Source organism: Liolophura sinensis, chromosome 8 (genome assembly GCF_032854445.1).
Source record: "Liolophura sinensis isolate JHLJ2023 chromosome 8, CUHK_Ljap_v2, whole genome shotgun sequence".
Lineage (NCBI taxonomy): Eukaryota > Metazoa > Mollusca > Polyplacophora > Chitonida > Chitonidae > Liolophura > Liolophura sinensis.
Window position 1 is genome coordinate 14,795,056 of NC_088302.1, and position 25,161 is coordinate 14,820,216.

Genomic DNA, 25,161 nt, shown 5'->3' on the forward strand with positions numbered 1-25,161 from the left:
AGCATAAAAACCAACACTTACATGCAAGGCATTGTAATCGTCAATGGCCAAATAAAAGAAAAGTAACTGTAAAGCCTCTCTTACATATAATGATACATAACTGCAGAGCTATGGCTATGAGATATATTGTACATGGAATTTGAGGAAGGATGGATTAATTATATTAATGGGCACAAGGAAAATGTGGTCCATAGGAGCAGTCCACATACACCTATCAAAATCTGATGCTTTAATAATGGTATTCAGGCAATTTCGCAGGACATTTAAAATTAAGAGTCATTTTTAATCTTAATTTCTTCATCTGTTAATATTACACCCTGGCTGTGCCAGCTTAGTTGAAATCACATATTTCGAAAATGTAATTAAGGGTTTATAAACACGGTTCATGCTCAAGATCTCTCATTTTCCCCACCCACTCGTCCAACAATTAAATTGTATTTCAACGACTTATGACATACAGAGCCTTTCCTTTTTAACTCAGAATGGTAAGCTCTAAGGTGCAACTGCTATTATGGTTAAATCTACATGTACAGTGTATGTACAACATTACAGAACCATTCAAGCATTTCTCAATCCAACATTCCTGCTGTACTGACTTTCTCCTATAGCCAACAGTGAGAAATATTTCTGCTGACATGTTACATGTAACTATTCAGTAAATAATCTGCTGTTGAAATAAAACATGCATAAGGTCATTTATAGCCTGAAGTAAGTCAGAAAACAATCAGATAAATATACAAGAGTGGTGAAAAAAAAAAAAGCTGTTCCACTAAATAACTTTTACAGATATGACAGATGGACATTACAGACACGACAGACAGACAGACAGACAGACATGACATGACATGACAGGCAGACATCCCATCATAGCATGCCTTCATAACTGATGAATGAGCACATGAAACCATGGAAATCTCTTCAGAAGTTCACATTAATTGCTGCAACTGCATATTAATTAATGAACACTAAAATACAAATATTCTGAAACACCCTAAAAATGGTTTTTATTCTATATATAGCACTGATAACTGTAATTTAGCAGCCTACAAAACTACATTTATCCATGCACACACCAATATCCACGTCATGTTTATATGGACGTGAACAATGTTCACCTTACTACTGAATAATATATTTTTAACAACGTATGATGTAAAGTGTGGCAATAAATGCCCAGTGGTCAGTCCAGGGTTCACCCAAAATAAAAAAAAAAAAAGAATATGTAAGTGATTATGCTCCAATATATTAAACAAATCTACTGTCTACAGCAACACATGGCAGTAAAAGAAAGAGATCACAAATATGTAGACAAACCAAGTACAGTACCTGAAATTTTTTACCAAAATGCAACGTGCCCAATGTCTGCATTAAAATAAATTACAATAAATAAATTTATACTCACAAATGAATATAACTGTACACAGGTAGTAGAACTTAGATTAAAAACTAGAAAACATGAAATTCACTATTAAGACAGAAACTTAGATGTTCACGATGAAAGTCACACACATGTAGTTCTCAGAAACATGCTCAATATCATAGCACTCAATTAAATACTGTTTTGTTAAAATGCATTCTTCATCTACTCTCCACAAGATTGGGAAACAGAAGCTTCCATTTCAAGCAAATGCACTTTATGTGATTGTGTTTAAAGTAAAAAAACAATTACAAATACAGCATCATGATTACAATCACTTTATGACGTTTGCTACAAAGTAATGAGCTGTTTTACACTCCATAATACAAAAAAAAGACACCCACAGACCACAACAACACAAGCAGCTGAATATTAGAAACACATGCAGAGCTAGTTAACTGTTAATGATTAGGATAATGAAACATAAATTTGCACCGATATATTCATGGATGATGCTTTTTGTTTTTATGAACGAATCTTTAATAAAAACAATTCAGCAATGTGTACTTGTTCAATGCAAGTGTGCAACTACTGTTCCTGACAGGTAAGATCAAGGATCTTCACGTAAATAACAGGGGCACAGTGGACTATTTACCCACAAGCTTGTGGATGTTTCTAACCATGACCATCTACAGCATGTTTGTAACCATGCACACGTACAAGCTTATGAATGTTTCTTACCATATTCATGTACAAGCTAATGGGTGTTTCTAACAATGTTCATGTATAAGTTTATGAATGTTTGTAACAATGTTCATGTACACGTTTATGAATGTTTGTAACAATGTTCATGTATAAGTTTATGAATGTTTGTAACAATGTTCATGTATAAGCTTATATGAATGTTTGTAACAATGTTCATGTACAAGCTTATTTGAATGTTTGTAACAATGTTCATGTATAAGTTTATGAATGTTTGTAACAATGTTCATGTACACATTTATAAATGTTTGTAACAAGGTTAATGTACAAGTTTATGAATGTTTGTAACCATGCTCATGTACATGCAAGTTTATGAATGTTTGTAACAATCCTAATGTCCATGCAAGCTTATGAATGTTTGTAACCATGTTCATTTACAAGCTTAAATGAGTGTTTGTTATCATGCTCATGTTTGTTAAAACATATGAATGTCTGTAAGCAGGTCAATGTACAAAAACATATGGATATTTGTAATCACTGTTCACATGGAAATTATCACCTGAATGTAGGGATGATTCAATCTCGCACATGCTTCACAATTAAGCTCTTCCAAGCCTGTCAAGGCCATGTGTTCCACAACACTGATTCGTGTCAAAAATCAAAAAACCAATAGGAATGGCTATGAAGAGTCATAATAGTTTAGTTTTGAATGATTTTCAACCAAGTTTTATAGAGGTTTTCTGATAATGGCACCATGCAGAGCTGTACAAGATTTAAGCAAATGCCTATGTAAATACATCATGCATATCATATTTGTAAATACTGCGAACATGTTTGTTTAATGAAGTGCTAATATAGTAATGTGCACTTTCTTCATCATATTGATTACATACCTACAAATACACGCAATTTCTGCACACAGTATTGTGACAAACCAATATCATAAATATGCTTTGGTAAAGGAATAATTCAGCAAAAACTTTTCTATGCATCATTTTCATTTATTTATTATTACACAAATTTTAAGTTTGCTTTGGAACTTTTAGAGCACTGGCATGGAAGCATCACACAGAAATCTCCATTGACATTTCAACAGACCTGATTTGAATTTTCACCAAAAAAGATTTTAACTATAAAAGACCAACGACAGATTGGGAGGGGTTCTCTCTGGGAGAATTTATATCTGTATTTTAGACATTAGATTCAGTTTAATCTGCTCCTGCCCTCTAACGGACCTTCTGTCAGTAATGGAAATTTCAACTGGCTCATTTTTCAAATGGCTTAAAAGCATGTGCTACATGAAGCTCATTGATCAAGCTCTTAACAAGCCATTTCTCACTCCTGTCCAATACACTTTTAATACTATCTACAAGATGGAAAAAAAAATCCCCATTGACTTATGGAAATAGCATGAATTTCCGATAACATAAAAACTGAAATTGTTGTGCCACAGCACTGCGAGCATGTTTATCATGTCCTGTGCCCATTGATCACACCCTGTTATAAACCATGCAGACCATACTCTATACGATAGGCAAGCATCTACTCATGCAAGAAACATGCCATGTCTTACAAGGACGAAAAAAAGGATTGCAACATGTATTTATACACACAAAGGTAAATAATGAACAAAAAAATGCACATAATGTATGTACACACTGTAGCAACCAGGAGGATGTTAAAGAGCATATGTTACCCAGAATACAACAACAACAACACAAGCATATATAGATAAAACTATGTCTGTATCTTGTTTATTCAAAATTTAAGTTAAAAGGCTTTGAAAATTGTCAAGACAATGTGACTGAAACTAGTGTCATAGCTCGACTTGCCATTTCTTCCTGAAGTTTAAAATGTACAATGGTGTATGAAACAGAAACCCATTAATTCATAAATTCTTTTTCCAGGTTTTGATTCTATCAAAATTGACCATTTAATGTAACATTCATTTGAATGTTATAGAAAATATACTATAAAATATTTTCATTTATGAAACCATAGGTTCCTGAATTCATATCACATTTTTAATTGACTGTAATGAGACACCAAATTGTTTAATATGAAGTACACATTCTTACACCACATACCATGTACATGAATATCCGTGCCATATTAAAATCTAAAGCAACTTCTGATTACCAATTTGATTAGGACTCATATGTATTTTTCCATAAACATTCTAGTATCACTATCAGCTAATTTTTTCGTACATTTCACACAGGCTGCAAAAAGCTGTTTATTACATAAGCCTTTGTAAAAAAGGGTTTCTCTCAAATTTGTTACAGTAAGGAGACAGTAAAGATATGGCAATGTAACTAATATAGAGCAGAAATATCTGACAAATCAGACACATGTTTAATGTGCTGCTGCACTGAAATATGTCAAGGAAAAATTTCAATAGTTATAATTTGAAACGGTATACTTATTTATCTATTTCCTTGATTGATGTTTCACTTATACTACGGCAGCCAGCATTATGGTGGAAGGTAACGCAGTCCGAGGGGAAACTCACTATCTCATTTTCTACAGAATCCCAGGCGACCTAGACATGTTTATGTACACATGTATGTATATTAAGATATTAACACACAAAAATGACACACAAAGGCATGAATGACAGAGACATCAATATGTATGGACAGTCATGCACATGATTAAACCAATAAAAACAACAAAAAAAAAAACACAAATGCAAGCTCATAAAATATGTAGATGGACTTATATCAGAACAGGCAATTAAGTGTTTATACAACAACGACGCTGTCACTAGAACAGGTACCAGTACAACATAGCCTTTGTCCAACAAAAGCATACTGACTGTTTGTACAAACTACAGCAGAAAGTAAACAACGGACTATGATTGGTATGACGATATGAAAGAACACTTGCATAATATCCCACTTACCGAGGCCTTAGTAATGGACAGATGCAAAGAAAGCAACACAGTTTAGATTAAACAAATCTAAAAGATGACTAGAGGAAGGAAGGTAGTGATAATGGGGATTCTGAACAGACATGTGTACAAACCCCAACATACACTGTGTTGCCCTAAACCTGGTATATAAGTACATGTAGCAAACAGAAACATACATATGCACAATGCACACTTCATCGATATAAAGAAATTGACTTTCATAAAATGGCTTAAAACTCCAGTGTAGGGAGCTACATGTATAAAGCCCATCATTAACTGACCAGATAGAAGTTTTATTTTTTTTGTTGTGCACTAAGATGAGATTGATGTTTATATTATTACACTCAGCCAGACTTACATTATTCCTCACATTTCAGAACCAACCAACCAACCATTGCTATATTATGAACTGAACAAAGACGTCTGAATATGTTTTTCCGGAAAAGGTGAAGGCATTTTTACTCAAAAAACAAACACATACACACAGACATTACTGTAATTCTTCAACCTTTTTGCATGTTTGCGAGGTGTTTATTCAAGAATTATACTGAAGGCATTAGTCTGTATAGACGAATAAAATTACATGCTTTGTGAAGCCCTGAAGCTGTTCAACCCAACAAATATAGTTTTTGTCTTCAAAATCAAATTAAAAAAGTGCTAAAATTGCACTGGAAGCTGCTGTTCCATACCCAAAAAGAATGAGGAAGTAAGTTAAACCAGACTGTTGGCCGCCGACCTTCCCATTTGTTGAATGTCTTGTGCATTCCTTAATCACAAAAAAGTTTGGTAAGTGTAAAAGCCTAAGGCAGAGTGAAAACAGAAGACAGACAGTAAAAAACTTTACTTCATTTTAACCTTTAGATTTGCATGTTTGTGTCATCCTTTGTATGCACACAAATAAGTGTTGAGTTATTCTTTGTTATCTAATATCTTCAAAAATATTATCAAAGCACTTTCACCAAGACAACTTCAGGGGATAATACATCCACTGACAACTGGAACATTTCTGGTAAATTCTAATGCTAATGAACCAACAACAACAGAAAATTTGTTTTCTTGGTCCAAGACACAGGAGTTTAATTCACTGTTAACACTCAAAAAAAAAAGGTTCACAATTTAGGCAATTTCAACAAGTTGGATGCATGCTTTATAAGCCTCATTACTGTCCTGACAATTTCATGACACAGAGATTGCAAGCCCACTTCTTTAACATACAGACACAATCATACCACGTAAATCTTTCACATCAGGTGCTGATGTGTATTACAACTAAAAACTAGATTCAAGCGCCACGATCACCAGGCAATCTTGGACTTTAATAAGCCTAAATTTCAATCTATAAATTTGGTGTCTTCCTCTCCATTATTTTACTTGAAAATTGCTGTACAGTAACTCCCCCATAATTTACGCTGTCAAGCAATATTTTAATCTTGTTACATGAGTAATAACAATTTTCAAGTGATTTGAAATTTTTGCATAAGTCTAAGACTGCTTCATGATTCAGGAGCCGGACCTATAATATTAATTCATTTATTTATTTATTTCACTGATGTTTTACATCAGACTCAAGAATATTTCACTTAAAGCAGAACCCAGGATAAACCCACAACCATCTGCATGCTTCAGACCTCACAATAATGAAAAATAAACACATAATAACATGTAGATGCCTCACGCTCCAGTAGAACTTACTTTGTGTTCCTTGACATTCATAAAATTAACCCTAAATTTCAACACTAATCCTATAAGCATACTTATTGTTTAAATCAGTAAAAAAAAAATTTTATACAAATAATGTGATATATGCAATCTATAATACATGAGATACTACATGAATGTACATTTGTACAGATCAGACCCACCAACGGCTAGGAAGTCCAGCTAATATTTCAGAGATGTTCTTATCTTCATACTTTTTCTCCATCGATATAACATCAGGTCCTTCGAAACAGAAAGCTTAACTAGACATCATGAACTTTTTTTTATTGATGTTTGAGAACTTTGTTTTATCGCTGCTTAATTATCTCGTACTTTTAGTCGGCAAGCTATGGCCTTAAAGACTGCTTTCGCATCAACTTAAGGAATGTCCACAGAGGGCAAATGTCAGATTAACTGGAGTTTTATGGAAGTGCAGAGCATTGGGTTTGTGGCCTACTTAACGCAGATCCCAGGAATCCGTCGATTGATATGTATTAACTCCGCGAGATAGTCTTAAAAGCTTGCTGGAATTAGGTGAGAGAGGAAAGAAAATCTAGGTAAAAGATACACGTCCGTGAGACACTAATTAAACCGGCAGACATTCAGTGTTCGGCGACAAAAGTATCCGTGATTTAACACATCTGATGTCTGGCTCAGTAACGGTACAATTTCCGTTCAGAGCCACTGGCCGATCAACCACCGCAGACCAGCTGTGGTCGTTTACAACTCAAAACTACTTTTGTCTCTGATTTCCACCAGTCATTTATTATATCAGAAAATGCGTGTTAATCAGTGGTTCATCACCCAAGGGCATATCGGCTTAACAATCACCTAGCCGATAACTGGACTGGTCAAGGGACAATCTGGTGAAGAAGTTGAGAGGATGCTGTGTATTACACGATACCCAATCAGACTTACTCAGGAGATTGTGTAGTCACTGCATGTCCCAAATGGTTAAATGCTTATGATAGTAAAGTAAGATTTCACCTAAAAGCCTAGATATTGCTCAATACTACATGTTCACCTATCCACCCCTTTACATACATGTAATTTATTTTTGTAAATCTTGTAAAAATAAAAAAAATTGAACAAATTTTCTTTAAAAATTAATGAGATTATGACAATAGTATTCTAAGAAAGTGTGTACCAAATTATACAAGTTTTATTAATTAGTTTCAGAGGTATCTTTTACAAGATTATGCCACACACTAAACCAGTGATACATTCAAATCCTGGAATGGGGGGGGGGGGGGGAGATAAAGAAAAGCGTACCATAGATAAGTACTTCTTCATGTACACTAAGTTAATATTTGACACATAGTTCTGAACTTATATATACATGTAGTGATTATTACCATTATGTTTCTGGCTTTCTTATAAACAATTTTTTTCCAAGTTTAATACTCTGCTTTCCTTGAAATTACAAAACATCCATTATGCTTCATTGCAACAATTTTATGTCCAAAAACACTGTCCCAACCTTAATAGAGACATGACTGAGGGCATGCAAGGGGGAACTTTCCAGTGGAAATTCGCAGGAAAGCCCCTGTAATCAGTATCTATGATTCTAGTTATTTTTCAAAGCTATGTTTCTCAAACTGTTTGACGGAAAATAAATAATTATTTTTTCCGCTTTGAGAAATACGAGTGAGGAAAATGAGACCAAGAATGGGGAAAACTATCCAGTGACAGCCAATGAAGGAAGTATAATCAATTGATAATGGGGATGTATCAGATACAGAGTTTGATTAACTGATTTTTTTCCTAATCTTCCAAAAATAATGACTTCATCCAAAAGAAGGCAAATCTTGGCAAATAATCAGCACTTTCCTTCACAGTAATGGTCAAATTTTACGTTTATGAAGCTGGGTCAGGAAAAAGGGCTGACCATATCTCTGCTCAGCTGCACTTCACCAACGTTGTTGACATTGGTCTCCAGTTAATTATAACGGCCCGCACGGAAAAGGGGGAAAGATTTTTATACCTTGCCAACACTTGTCTTTATGAAATTCCAAGCCTTTCATGGATTCCAACTAAAAAAAACTTTGCAAGATTTAATGCACAGGAAGAGGAAAAAGACAAGTAATCTTCCACTGCAGGGATGAGTGGGGAAAACCATTTTGCGGCATGTTTTCCAAACACTTCACGGTAATTCCGCCTCAAGATTCGCTCTGCTGTTTTCCCAACTTTTATTGACATGTGGCTTTGCGGCAGATCCCTTGCCAGCAGAGCTTCTAACACTCCCTGGTAGTCCCTGTAAGGTGGTCTTAAGTCAACAAAACATGCAATACCTCTATAGATCCCGTTCTTCCAGCTCCTCCAGGCAGTAAAAAAATAATAGCTATAAAAAAGAAACTTATCACAAGTACTATTGTTTATAACACGCTGGTTGGTCAGTTTACTATATCCATCAGTGAAGTTTTGGCACATTCTCTTACAGTGCTCATTATGCATTACCCAGGAGAAGTGCACATACACGTACATGTGTCTACAAAACAGTGACATGTCAGTAAAGGCCAACATCTTGTCTGTTAAGATGCAAAAGTGGAATAAATTATCCACTGTAACATAAATGTTTAGAATTTCTATTCTCTTTCTTACAGTTTTTGTTTTGTTTTTTTACAAAATTCTATATTTATGTATTAAGCTTTTTCTTTCCCAAACCTAAACCTGGCCAATGTATTATTATCATTTTAATATTGGGAAGTATTAAATTAAAATATTTTTCATTTACATGTATAACTGTATATGGACAAGACTAAATCTGAGTACATGATATACTGTAAATTCTTCAAATTTTCCACGTTTGCAAGGTGTTTATTTAGAAATATTCTGAAGGCATTATTCCGTGTAGATTGATAAAATTATACTTTGTGTGAAGCCCTGAAATTGCCCAATATTACCATTAAATACAGAATTTTTTGAAAGGTACATGGATGTCATTAAGAACATTGCAAATGGTGATATCACAGATTCAGTAAGGAGTGAACAAAACGCAAGAGCATTAAGTGTGACTGCTTTGCTTTCCATTTTCACAAAATCTTGCCAACAAGTTACACCTAGCTGTTATTGTGCAAGATAAGTTTTCTTTTTGGATGCTTTCTTTGTAAAAATGATAAATTAACTTTAATACAAATTTTTACAATTATCCAATACAACATTGTATGGAAAATGGAAAATCACACATTGAGGCATCATTGGTGGTATCTGTCATTCAAATTTACAAAATGTCACAGTACTTTGTTGGCGGCCAAGTTAAAGAACCAAGGCAGCTTTGACATCATGACATTCTAAAAATTGAAGGCGGGGGAGGGGAGGCTCTGTGGCTCAGTTAATAATAATCAAATAAATAATAAAATAAATAAAATTGAAGGGGAACATATCATGGCATTTTGAGCAAATAATAGACCGTCCAAGCCAAACATAAACCACAGATTTTGCAATTCACCTTTAAACATGTTCCTCCCTAAATCTCAACTTTGAAAAGGTTAGGGAAACCTGTCTACATATAGTAGCTTTTTACCCAGGGACATCTTTTTCTTTTTTCCTGAATTTACATTTTATCTTTTATTTTCAGTAAGTGTAATTATGGTAAAATTTGTTCTGTTTTTCACGTTTTTTACATTTACCAGTACAAAAGGCTAGTTACAATGTCTACAAATATTAATGTCAGGCTTCACTTTAGATTGTGCTTCTAATAAATTATACTGTATGTCAGTCTCATTTCTAAAAACATTTTTGGACTAGACAGGCTTGAATTGCCACACGACAAAATTCTCACAACCTCTGAGATCCTAAGCATTTGAAAGAGCAAAAAAAAAACATGTCTACAGTGTATATGGCAATGCTGCAATACTAATCTAACAGTAACCCAGAGGTAAGTACAAAATGAAATAAGTAGTAAGAAGTTGAAGTAAATGAAACCTAGGTCAAAATAATGATGTAGCAGTTTCAGATAAATTTGTAATTGTATACTTTGATTGCCCTTATCTTTAATTTTACTTCCCGTTTTTACCTTCTCTATAACAAGAGTTACCTTATTACAGGACTCTAACATGGTTGTTAGAGTGATCTCCCCTGGCATACATGTGTACACTATTTAATATCATTATCAGCGATACCAAAGGGGGAAAAAATCCAGAAGAGTCCAGCATAGAGCCAAACAGTTTTGAAATACTTTCAAAATATTTGCAGATGCTAAATGTGTTCTGAAGATTTCTGACAATTTTACACACCTACAACAACCATTATGTTTTGCAGAAGGATGAAAAACTAATTACTGTGGACCTCAGGCAAAATATAAACAGGTCCTCATCTTCTACACAAATAGTAACAAAATAGTGGACCAAGACAATGTGTCCTTCATATTCATGGTTTTTGCCTTGTTTTTAATTGACATTTAATCATAAATTTCACTTCAATTATCAAATTATATAACCTATTACACTCTTTAATACTGTACTTACAGCGAGAACAAAAACCCAAACATCAAACCATACACATGTACCTACAACCACTTAATCCTTCAATGTAAACAGAACGATACTAAAGCTGAAAATCCAAAAATTAAAGAAATTTTCAATCACTTTCACAAAACACTGAACCAACTTTAGGAATAACAAACCATGACAATTCCTGTTTAGACCAAATCAAACTCTTTTTTCCAAGACAGTTGAGTATCTTTTTGTCTTATTTGCATGAAAAAAGGTATTTCATATACTGCCCTGGGTAACAAATAAAAAACTGCATCTTCATGAAGATTTCTCGAACAAACCTGCAGTTGGCCCAAAGACAGCAAAATTCAAAGGTACAACTTACACTGTCAATAGATATGGCTAGGGTTGAGAGAAAGCTTCAGGTCACTATGGGAAAGACCACTCCATACCAGAGTTCTTACGTGTACAGTAACTTAAGACCAATTTCCCTTCCATTGTCCTACATAATTTTTAAGAAAGTGATATTCCGCATACCTTTGTACTTGTGCACAGGATGGAAAATTCATATATCATACCTAAACTAATATATATATATATATATATATGTGTGTGTGTGTGTGTGTATGTGTGTGTGTATGTGTGTGTGTGTATACACTAATTCTTCAACCTTTTCACATGTTTGTAAGGTGTTTCAAGCATATTCTGAAGGCATTATTCTGTGTTAGCCAATAAACTTTCTGTGAAGCCCTCCAACTGGCCAACCCAACCAAGGTAGTTTTGTCTCTAAAATCAAATTAACAATGTGAATGAACTGCACTGATATATATATATATATATATATATATACACACACACATGCAAAAAGGCTGAATGAATGAATGAATGGTTGTAGTTAATGTCCTACTCCCTCGGTCTGCCGACTTCAAAGCGAATGCTCTTACTATCAGGTCATAAAGCAGTCCACAAAGGTTGAGGAATTAGGGTACATGTACATATGTATGTTACGCGTAATGTTGGGTGAGGATATAGTTACCTTGATTCTGCCCACAGCCTCCTGGGCCTGCATCATCCTCATGGCTTTAGAAGGCTGTCCCTCGGAGATGAGCTGGGTGGAGCCCAGGTACTTAGCACGGAACAACACACCTTCTATCAGCACTGCAGGGTTGTTTGGGTCAAGCAGTTTAATACCTGAGACACAGATAATATAACAAGTCAGTGAGATGTTTATTGGCAAAGATAAAAGTGTAAGTATATTGCATTATAGTATGTGTACTAGCTACAGACAAAAAAGTAGTGCATTCACTATGATACATGTAGAAAAAAAGATGACTCAAAACTGGTATTAAGTTCAACATAAAACAATCATCAGGCATTCAAAGCTTTGGAACATTTTGATCACAGTGCTAGTGAGTAAATTCTGTCTGAGACTTGAGTTTCAGTATAAACACAGTTTAAACTACAACAAAATTACATTTCAAAATTGCCAAATTAACAGAAGTTGAAAACAGATATATTTGTTATTTATTTTCCACTATATTCCTGTAACAGGCACAGGAAGAATGGCTAGATATTCATACACTGCACATTTTCGAAAGCAATCATAACACAACTATAAATATACATGACACCACATTTATCATCTGATATACCTGTGCCCAAATCAACAACATAAAACAACACTCATTCTACCACATTAACACAAAAAAGGAAAAAAAACAAGAGACAACATTCAGGATGAGCTTACAAAACACCAAATTCCCCAGACTCAGATATAAAATACAAACATTCATAATGGACAAATAACGTTAATGGACAACGGCACAGATACATGGTGACAGGAAAGGGTATTTTTTATACTGCCATGCACATCCATCAAGCAAGGCTAATCCATGCATTCAGATCATATGTATATGGTATGCCAAAAAAAAGCACAATATAGCAGAGTTCTCATCACCAAAGTGTCAGTTTTAAAACAAGGTCAGGTGTGCCATTCCTGGAGAAATCACAAAATATCTGCATCAACACCAAACAGTACAGCTTAATTTGTGTGTCACAAACATGAGATGCCTAACCAGCGTCATCCTTTAAATGAGGTCCTCAACAAGCCTACAGTTCCACATGTAGGCCCAATACATGCAGTACTGTTGTCACCAAGTTTCACGGAAGACTACAGACTGTATGTACACAAGTGTCCAAATGTACACATACACACACAGGATTCTACAAAACTTTGTTAGTGATCTATGTGCAGGTAAGTGTATCACAGAGTCAGGTAGCATATATTGTTTACCTATTTCTCAAGAACTCACAAAAGTGCTCAGGTATATATATGTGGTGGTTGAGCAAAATGAGTAGAATCCAGAGAACTTTGTTTTGTCTTCGCCAAGTGTTAAAGTAACAGTCATCCAGACTGGGACAATTTGAGCAACAGCTTAGCCAAATGAAGGTCATGGACTCCTTTATCTTTATAGATATGAGACATCTTGATTGTTGTTTTCCAGATAGATGAAACTGGAGTTCCCATGTTACTATCACAAACTTTCCAATGTAATGTAGATGTGAACATCACACTGGTGAGAGATGTGTGGTCAGTAACAAGTATTTAGACTTTGCGAACAGCACAAGCGTCACTGACCACTTAATTACTGTCACCAACAACCCAGAAAAGTGTGAGCTGCTGCGGAATCCTCAAATTCTCTGTCCCGTAATGGGATTGAATATGCACTGTGTCTAAGCAATGCAAAGAAAATCATCTTAACCACTCAACCATGACTCCGACTAAAGCTCCACAGCCTGTCCAAAAATTTATACAAGATACTGCACTTAAATCCAATGTAACTTAGGATTTAAGGTTTTACATTTTAAAACAGAATTATTATGAAATGACATCTTATATCACAGCAATGTGTATTTGAAGCATGAAAGTCCCAATGTTAACATGGGCTTATCCTGTTGTTTTACTGGAACGCTATGCTAAAGGTACCAACATGACACCTTACTCAGGTGTAGTGTGTGGACACCAGACAAGACAATGATTGGAAGTTGGCCAAACCCATTTTGCTAAGCACCACGCTTTAGTGGTAAATGTGGTTCCTATACCTCAATTGCTAACTGTGAAATGTGAGACAACGCCTGCAAAAACTTGCAACAAATCCGTGTTAGTCGCTTACAAAGCAGAGGTGCAAACAACTTTATAGCCATTGGCATGCAGTGAAAATGTCAACTGCACGAAGAATGAAAATAAAAATATTCACATGCTAATTATACATAATTTAGGCAAATTTACATTCACTGCTGGCAAGACAAGGCACTAAAATATCGTTTATATGGCATGTTACAAAGTAAGAAGGAAGTATGCAGGCACCTATAATAATTAATACATCTTATCAGCCAGTTCTACGCCCAGATGTTTGCAGGACAAATGTGACTATGTCACAAGCATTTCTGGAATGTTTACAGTTACGAATCTGACAATGCTGATGAGAGATATTTGCATATTTACGGCAACATGTAAATGAATAAAAAGCCAATGCCTTTCAATGATATTTGTATTCAGCAGAAATAAGAAGGCACAATGAAGTAAAGTGCATACAGCACAGACCACGATTCACCGCAACATAACTTTGCTGAAAATGAGGAATCTGTCCAAAAGACAATATTACATTGTGATACAAAAACAGGTGGATAAACTGGTACTCCCAAAAGCGTGATACAAGCACAGATGGACAATCCAGTGCTTCCCAAATGTTAATACCAAGTGATACAAGCATAAATGGACAACCCAGTGCTCCCAAAAGACAGTACCAAGTGATACAAGCATAAATGGACAATCCAGTGCTCCCAAAAGACAATAGCAAGTGACACCAGCACAGACAGAAACCCAGTGCTTTCAAAAGACAATACCATGTGATAAAAGCACAGATGGACAATCCAGTGCTTTCAAAAGACAATACCAAGTCATACAAGCACAGATGGACAATCCCTTTGTTTCCAAAAGACAATACCAAGTCATACAATCACAGATGTCAACCCAGTGCTTCCAAACGACAATACAAAGTGATACAAGCACAGATGGACAATCCAGTGCTCCCAAAAGACAATACCGATCATACAAGCACAGATAACCTGGTTTTCCCAAAAGACAGACTGGTCTAGTCAGTGAAACTGATAGTGAAAGCAAAAAGTGAAAGTGCAAGCAATGTACAACAAAAACCCTCACCCAACAGGCATCACCACTTACCAACATGCCAATGTTAGTGGCAGACCCAGAGATGGCATGGCAAAATGATGGAGGAAGAGAGACATGACAAAGTATTATTTTGTGTGGCAAGACTCCAGATGTTATAATATCCAATACCAAGAAGTGAGAGACCATTATGTTCTCCTGGCATGTTATTCTACACATTCTTAGAGAACAGTGTAAAAAGTTAATAGGTGCAATTGCTAACAATTCCTTCACCCATCATTAAAGCATGGGTACATGTAAATCTGTACCAATCAGGACTAACAAAATTGCTACATGTACATGTATGTCACGAAAGCTGTTGGGAAGTATACAAACTGCACATTTTTTGGAATACACAAATCCCTGCAATGTACATGCACATATTTATCAAAGCTAGCTTTAACTCCACTGAGGTCTATATAGGTATTAATGCCCAATTTGGTACCACATTATATGTTATAAAAAAACACATATTATATGTCTTTAATAAATGTAGAGAAGGTTCAGATGTGACATCACCACCTACATGTAGACAAAACAACACCTTGACAGCCATACTGGAGTAGTATTATCAAACATGGGCTGGTATAGCCGAATTACTTATGGCTGTCATAAAGTAGGTCACGTAAACCCTTTATACTGTGTCTGTTAGAAAGGCTTGTACATCTACCGGTATTTACACATATAACATACCAATAAAGTACATGTATCAGTTTGTACTCTAAAAAACATGTGAACTAAGTGCTCATATACATGTATCTACAGGAGAGTGGGGTACAAAACTACACGATTTGGCCCTATAGCTAAGCCAGCTCTAGCTGAGATTTACTTATTTATTTGATTGGCGTTTTATGGCATAATCAAGAATATTTCATTTATATGACGACGGCCAGCATTATGGTGGGAGGAAACCAGGCAGAGCCCGGGGGAAGCCCACGACCATCTGCAGGCTGCTGCAGACCTTCCCATTTACGGCTGAAAAGGAAGCCAGCATGAGCTGGACTTGAACTCACAGGGACCGCATTGCCAGCACTATCGGCCACAGGGGGCCTCAGCAAAGAGTAACACTACTTAAAATTTAGTATTTAAGTAAAAATATCTACATTTTATCAATATGCAACTGATGAAATAGGTAAAATATACACGAAATATCAATTAAATACAAACTATGTAATTTTAGGTAAGTTTGATACTTATTAATACATTTATCCAGTTCTTACTGCAAAATACAAAGTAGAAATCTGAATAAATCCTCAGACAAAATAGCCAAAATAAAAATTCATGAAACCCTTCAATCAGACTTTAAGATTAATGCAGAAGGCTAAGAATCCTCATAAATGTGTTATGTACATGTAAAACGTGTAGTACAATAAAGCAAGTATACACATAATTGCCTACAATTAGTGTTTAATTAATTACCTAAACTAATTTAATTAATTAGTTTCTTGTTTCAGAATCAGCATTAGCTCATAATATGTGTTCAAAGAGACTTTATCAATCTGATATATTCACACAGGAACATGAATACCAAAAGTACAATTTGTACCACCTCTACAGCTACTATACTGTGATAGTTTAGAATTGCATTTGTTGTATAACGCAAAAAATGAGTGCTGCCACACATTAGGTACATGTAGAAAGAACAAGCCTGACTGAGGTGTAACAGCTTACACTGGGGTCTGAATAGCATTAGCTTCATACAAAGACAAAATAGCATTTCACACACATCACTGAGGGGAAAAAACATGGATTTCAAAAGCACACAAGAAGTTGAGAAAAAGTTTGAAAGATAAGGCACAATAGTAAAATTATTGAATAACCTCATACCTTCCCCTGCTTTTAATATATAAACACAACAGAAAAGACATTTGTCAATATCACAGTTTTCTTTGATATAACTGGATCTTTTTCAGTGTAAACGTATCTTCTTCAATTACATTTATTCATGTACTTCACTTTTTTCAAACCACAAAAGCCAGGTTAGATCACATTTTCATCTCTCCCCCTATGTCCATTTTATTCATACCAATACCTGCCTGTATGTGAATAAATTTGATTTTATTTTAGTCCATTATAATTTCAATTCACCTAACGAGGAACTCGAAATGCTTTTCATACCACTCGATACATCAGGCTCATGAAATTGACTACTGTAATTCTTCAACCTTTCTGCACTGTTTGCAAGGTGTTTATTCAAGCATATTCTGAAGACATTATTCTGTGTAGACTGATAAAATTATGTTTTTTGAAAAGCTGTGAAATTGGTCAATCCAACCAAAGTAGTTTTGTCTCCAAAATCAAGTTTAAAAAGTGCATCAATTGCACAGGAATTAGTTCTTTAATATGCAAAAAGATTGAGGAATTAAGGTATTAAAGAAAAGTGGAAGAAACCAAATACAGTCTGTAGACAGTAGGGAAACCACCTCTTGGTATTAAAATCTGGACATGATGTGCCTGAAGCCACTGGTATCAACGGACACTATCCAGAAGGCTTGGTCTTTGCGTTTGACTTTTTAATAAAACAATTATCATTTAAAGTTTAATAGCGAAAAAGATAGGGAAACTGAAAAATGATGACAAATCTTCCAAAACAGAAAAATGACAGGATTATTCACCAAGGCAGTGGCATGTACATGTATTAATCTAGATTTGTTTATGCACTTTACCACTTTTTATCTCTTTTAACTTTTTTTTTTAATTTCTTTGATTAGGGTTTATCACCATACTCCAGAATATTTTACTTTACAATGGTGGTTAGGTTTATGGGTAGAGGAAACCTGTGGTGACCAGAGGAAACCATTGCCCTTCACATGGTACCTGACCACCTCCTGACATAAAGCCACAGCTAAATCAGCATTGAAAATTTGCAAACTGACTGGTCAAGGGACAAACACCTGTGTCGAGAGAAACACTTTATCTAAATAATTATCCCAGAGAGGGTCAACTATTTTCAATATATTTATTTATTTGATAGGTGTCAAGCGTTATGGTGGGAGGAAACCGGGCAGAGCCCCGACAAAACTCACGACCATCTGCAAATTTCAATCTAAAAAGAAGGACATGTGCATAAATAAGTATATATATATATATATATATATATATATATATATACAATGTGTAAATATTTGAACAGTAACAGGTGAGATTCTCATGCTCACAATGTCATGTGGCTCTTAGGACCATTTATACTCTGGGCGTAATAACAACCAGCACATGATGTCACCATTTATTCATGCACCATGTGACACTATAATCTGAGAGTATGGCCATCAAATACCTTCAAAAACTTGTCATCGCCACAAAAAAAAAAAATTTCTTTTTGAAATATTCAGGGTGGTACATTCCACAATATCAAAAATAAATTTTCATTCGTTTAAAAGCATAACTACATGGAACAAGTCAGAATGCAGGTAAACAGAACCATTTCATGTAGTCAGGTGTGTGAATGGTGTGAAGTTATTGAGAAAAACACTGAATACTTTGTTTCTCTGACAATGTACATGTGATTGTGTTGGTCACATCCAGTGTGAACAGGTCTTTACTCTCCACAAAAACGTGACATTTTACCCTCATGCTTCAGTACATAAACTCTACAGTGCTTCACGATGCATGTTTAATATAAGATGCAGGTCCCATGTCATACACATGTAAACCTCAATACTTCACAATGCAAGTACTGGTACAATAGAAGTCTGCATGCTCGGAAATATTGCATCCAGATACAGTATTTGACAACATGAGCTCTTAGTATGTACCTGTGGTTTTCATGCTCTTTTACTCAAATAACCAACAAGACAAGCCCACAAATACTCACCTTCTTTAGCTCGAGTTTTCCTCTTTTCCTACAAAAACATAAACATTATGGCATCTTATTATTTTTAATACTGACACTTACTCAAGTTATAAAATACAATGTTTTATATAGTGTATGACTTTTAATTTATTTATTTATTTGATTGGTGTTTTATGCCGTACTCAAGAATATTTCATTTATACGGCGGCGGTCAGCATTATGGTGGGTGGAAACTGGGCAGAGCCCGGGGGAAGCCCACGACCATCCGAAGACCTTCCCACGTATGGCCAGAGAGGAAGCCAGCATGAGCTGGACTTGAACTCACAGCGGCCGCATTGGTGAGAAACTGCTGGGTCATTGTGCTGCGCTAGCGTGCTAACCAACTGAGCCACGGAGGCCCCTATGACTTTTAATAGTACATATATTTCCTTTCCTCAATATAAACGAAAGAGAATCTGAAAAAGACAAGATCAAAAAGCTGGTGATCATAAATTTGAGCTTTGTTCCACTACGCCTGTGACAAAAACTTCATTGGGTTTACTTCACTTTCTCACTTGATCCAAAAAATTATTTGGGAATCTGTTTAATACATGTTTCACATGAAGACAGTCAATGCAAGCTAGTTTCTAAAATTATGAGAAACAGAACATCAGTGTCAAGTTTGGAAAATTTAATAATTCTTCGTGGTCCTGACCTCCATAGCCCAGAATAGTCACTCAAAGGGAGATAATCTGAGGCTAAATGGTACACTAATAAAATCTTCTTTGTTCATATGTACTATTTAATGCCTTTATTGAAACGCTCAAGAGTTTTTAAAAAAAAAAAAAAAATGAAACCTTTCTGAAGATTTCATTATCATCTATGATCGTGTGATGTTTAAACAATAATGAGTTTTGTGAAAAGAGTGAAGAACTAAATTCCCCAAAATGACAAAATGCATGATTGGTGTATTTTAAATATATTAATAACATGGTGGACAAATGAAATAATACATGTAGCAACACAAATACTGTGAAACACTGAAGGACAGACGGAGGTGTACCTTTTCCAATGGAGGATCTGTGAGCTCTGGAATGTCAACTGACTGCTCCTTCTGATACTGTTTCTCCAGAAGCTGGTCCGTCTCTTCGTCTGTGTCGTAATCTGTTACAACCCAAAACAAATTCAACATGCAACTTTAATGCACAATAATACAAAATCTGTATCACTTGATAGCCAATGTTCAAAATGTCCAAATACACCCAAGAATTTTTACACGTATATAACCTCAGCCACAATTCTATCTTGCTGATTAATAATTTTCCAGCTAATGCTTTCCGTAATAATTTTAGAATTTTAATATGTTTACAAGGAAAGCTATTTCAATATCAAACAGTATGGAAAAAAAAAACTTAATGGCTTCTTAACAACATTCACTGTAATTGGTTTGGTAATGAGGTTAGACAGGAAACAGAACATGGGATTCAAAATCACACGTCAATGGTACAGACTGTGCGTGGTGAATGCTGTATGTCCTTGTATGAGAACGTATATGCTCGAGGCTCAAGGCACAATGGCTGAATATTCTCACCACTTGGGCACGTTGGGTCACAGGCTCCAGCTTATAACAATGTAATGCATCTCAGCTCCAAAAACTGACGGATTCACCAACTTACCCACAGAACATAAACCCTTCCATAATGAACAATAATGTACATGTATACAAGTATGCGGAGCAAGTATCCTGCCATGTCACAAGTACATATTGTAGAAGTTGTGTTCATGAATGGATTCAATGTACCACATGTAAACAATCAAATGACGTACATTAGATCAACTAATTACTTTGAACAGGCAGAAGGAATAGGTCCATGCCTACTCCAATTGTGGCTGAAAAAGTTGTTTTTTCTTTTTCACCTGAGAGAACTCAAGTTTAATAGAGATCAACTATAGAGGGATACAGGGGCACCTATTTCATAAAACCAACTGCCACCAAAACATAGATTTGACAGTTTAAAATAGTGTGTTCATGACCTTCACCATTATTATGCAAATGAAGACAGAAGCTATTTTGGACAAACAACTGTAAACATAACCAGATTTACCTGCATGAAAAACATTCGCGTATTCCTTTCATAAAGGCAGCTAACCTGATTTATGTTATGAAGTATTTAGCATGTGTGACTTTATCTTCCTCCAATTCAAAAGAGCTGATTTATCCCAAGGCCTAAAACTCCGTCACGTTTACTTGTAAATACCTCTTACCACATTCAATGGGAATGCAGAAGTTCTTGAACAGGATAGGTCAAGCTTAAGATAAAGCCACAAGGAGTTCCCAACCAAAGACAAACCGTACTTTGGAAAATATCTATATAAACATATCCAACTGTCATTACAAATATCCAGCATCCTTCCTTAAAAGAATACATTTATAGACATGTACCATGAACCGAATCTGTCCCTTTGAAGTGTCCATTTTTTTTTTTTTTTTTTGGAAGCTGCAAATCTTCATCTGGGAATTATCACCAGCAACATTTAATGTTCCTCTGGATGAAGCTAATGTTCTCCTGTTTTGTGGGTTCTTATCCTGAAGTCAGCAGTGTGAAACTGATATCAGAAAACTACGGTACAGTGCCATGCATGGATTAAACCGCTATAGCATCCAAGACTCAGTAACGAAGATCATGTCATGGTGGTTCAAAGTGAATGTACAGATAACTAAGCAAACACCTTTGTGCAACTGTCCCACAAACCATGATGTATTCACACCAGAAGAGAAACATACCAATTTTGTAAGACATAATTAAACAGGCATTTTATACTTCACTAAAACAGATATGAGACTCTTAGACAGAGAGCTAAAGCTTTAGAATGAGAATACAGAAGATGGTCAGTATCTTTACAGGGTAACACAGATCAAGTACATGGTTCACAAACACAAAAACACATTCCACTTAACATTTGAAGCCATGTTGAATGACATACAGAAAGCACAAAGGTTCTAGCTGTCTTTCCTCAGGCAGTTTTGAAAATTGTAGCCCTGTGATTATGTCTGCTCAATGTCATCAAATATGCTGTATGCCAACGGTTTATTTAATGCAGGTGTAATTCAGTACGAGAAGAAAATAAGAGAAACAACATAAATCATAATATACAGGTGTTATGTCCAGAAATAATGTAGTGATTACCAGAAATACACCATTTCTACCCGTTTTTGTTTCCTTTATTGTTTGTATACCGAGGTAAACCACAGGAATACACCCTGTTTTGTTAATGTTTCGAAAGGTATTGTGTGTGTTGTGTTAATGGGGGACTCAGGGTTTGGTGTGGGAACTAAGGTTAGAGGTCAAGTACAATGTATAGGTGGACATGTAAAAAGTAGTACCTCCTTCCTGTTTCTGGCTGACATAGGCGGTGGGGGGCGGCTGTTCCGCGTCACTGCCACACTCCTCTGACGAATACGGGCCGTCTGAATACGCCCTCTCGGGCTCGTAGTTATAACTAACCTCAGAATTATTATATACAGGGTCCGAGTGTCGATGACCATTCCCCAGGCCGTGCCGCGGAGAGTTTCGCTTATGCCTAGATTTAGTCATGTTTCCGTACTCGGACGACCCAAAGCCCCTACATTTGAGAGAATCTATAGCAATCTGCGCATCTTCACTGGGCAGAGAAGCATATTTTTTGCCTTTACTCCTATGCACATATTGAATGTCATCACTATCTTCATGTTCATCGTCTGTATCATAACCTAGAACAAAAAAAGATCATGCATAAAAGAATTTGAGCATGCGCGATGCAGACATCTGACCATACATACTAGGTTGGTCGCTATGCATTTGGGTCCGCCCAAAGCGGTTCAGCTAACGATACAGGTCATACACGAGCGTCAAGTCACTGTAAAAGCCACAGGTAGTGAAGAGCACTTCAAAAGAACATGCAGTAGTTACTGTAGCAAATGAAGATGTACTTTGTCAACTTTGGTGCCAACTCCTACCAAAAGATAATTTTGGGACTCCACTGAGAATTTGATTTACGAAAGAGTATATTTTGGGGTACAAATATTGAGAACAAACAGCATTTTGAATGAAACCATTAAAATGTCAAAAGATTTCACACACTGCATGAAAAGATGTCTTCTTAATAAAGTAGAATGTTAAACCAGTGAACTAAAGAAAATGAAAGCAGTGACTTAAGGTACATATTTGCAGACAATTGCTCATAATCTAAAACTGCTAGGGAAAGAATTTTGAATAAATGAAGGGAAAATTACAATTTGATGCCAATGTGGCAATATCAGAAGATCATCATGTTCTTGGGTAAGTATACAATGTTGTCATCAACAAAACTTATGTGGCAAATTACAGAGACTTGATATATTCAAAGGTCCATTCAACTGTTTGTCACAATGCACATTCACCTACATATACATACTGCTCACAGGCAAGTATCAATCAAAACAAGAAAAAGATATATAATAAAGTACAATATACTTTACAAGGACGTTAAAAAGGCGATACTTTTTACAGCTTGCAAACACTTTTAATTACACTTTATAACTCATCACAAATATCTGTTACTGTTAAATCATTCCAACTGAATTATCAATAACGAAAATAAATGTTTCATACCGTACAATATGTAAGTACTGATACAGCTAATGAAATACATCGATCTATCTACCTCAATTTAAAAATAGATTCAACATGAAACATGGATGCTCTTGCATAAAAGCTAATTTACAGCTCTACATATAAGAAGTGATTTTTCGGTTATAACCATTTACCATCAACCCCTTGAGTCAAGCAGAAAGGACATCAAAATACAAAGCAAGAAAAAAAGAAGCAAGCAAAATATGTTATTTTCCACTGGGTGCCGTTTGTTTTTAATTTTGTTTTTTAACTACAGGAAATAAATTAAGCTCTTAGACATAGAGGAATACTTTCCACAAGTGCAATGTACAATTTCTTTTTCCCAAATCATTTGCTGTGCAAACCTCAGTCTTCAAAGCGAGACAGCACTTCCTTCCGAAACAATCATTTTTTGTCTCAATAGCACTCAAGTGGAAAAAAAAATCAATGCGAAAGATTTAAGGAAATGAGGTGTCAGGCAGCAGACATATCAGGAATCCACTGATGACGAGCATGCCTTATTAGAGCCATAGATGAACACGGATCACAACAGACAGCAACCATCTATACATGAATCTTAATAAGGCATGCCTGCAGGAAATCTGAGCTGCAATCAGTCATCTACATGCAGTGCCTCATTGTATGGTTCCTTGTGATTGCATGCGAGTTATTCTAGGCTGCATTTATGGCAGTAGGTATAGAGTAATGCTCAGCCAATGAATACATGAATACTTCTTCGTGTTTCACTTTTGGGAGAGGGGTGGGTGGTGGTATTCTGTATTTGAAATAAATCTAGAGAGTTGCTATGGATCCCTGAAACAGTTTTACATTGGAAAGTCTGTTACATGCACATTTAGTCGTTTACAAAAGAAAGAGCAATGTACAATTTGAGGTCAAATATACTGTTTTGACTGCTAATTCTGTTTTATGAAATCTTGCACGGAAACATCTACCTCCAAAAGCATATTAAAATATTAGCATGTTAGAAAAGATTAAGACACTCATGATTTCTTCCATTACTTCCCAGACAAAGCAGATCATGCACATCAACCATCCAGGCTAAAATCAGAACATAATCCAGACACCGTATTTTACTGGTCATGCTTTTGAATGTTTTGTTAGTCGGAGACGAGAGAGGCTTAATTTGGGCAGGTAGGCACAGCACCTGGACCTATTAATGAGATGTCCTGTCATCACAGGGCCGGCAGGTAAGAGCAGTAGAGTCGACGGCACAGTGAGACAGGCAGCAGTCCAGAGAGAGCCAGAAGCATCAGCGGACAGGGAGAATACGGAGGTGGTAGGGCAGGTGTCAAGAGTGACGCGACATCGCCCCAGGTGTCAGAAGTGGCCACTGATCTACGCAGGCAGATGGTAAGGCGATACAAGAGAGAGGCGGGCCGGTGAAGCAAGCTGAAAGATGCAGAAG

At 35.8% G+C, this 25,161-nt stretch overlaps 1 protein-coding gene across 3 annotated transcripts in view; it reads right to left on the minus strand.

Annotated features, from left to right (window-relative positions):
* The window catches only part of LOC135473760 (uncharacterized), a 129,263-nt gene that overhangs the window by 70,327 nt on the left and 33,775 nt on the right, over nucleotides 1-25,161 (minus strand). Inside the window, exons 5-8 of one of the 3 annotated variants that reach the window (XM_064753643.1) lie at nucleotides 22,490-22,855; nucleotides 20,168-20,268; nucleotides 19,147-19,174; nucleotides 12,141-12,262 (exon numbers count right to left, since the gene is read on the minus strand). In XM_064753643.1, coding sequence (XP_064609713.1) covers nucleotides 12,141-12,262; nucleotides 19,147-19,174; nucleotides 20,168-20,268; nucleotides 22,490-22,855 — 617 coding nt within the window. Of the gene's footprint in view, nucleotides 1-12,140; nucleotides 12,296-19,146; nucleotides 19,175-20,167; nucleotides 20,269-22,489; nucleotides 22,856-25,161 lie in introns of all 3 variants that reach the window. The other 2 variants (XM_064753641.1, XM_064753644.1) reach the window with 2 other exon arrangements.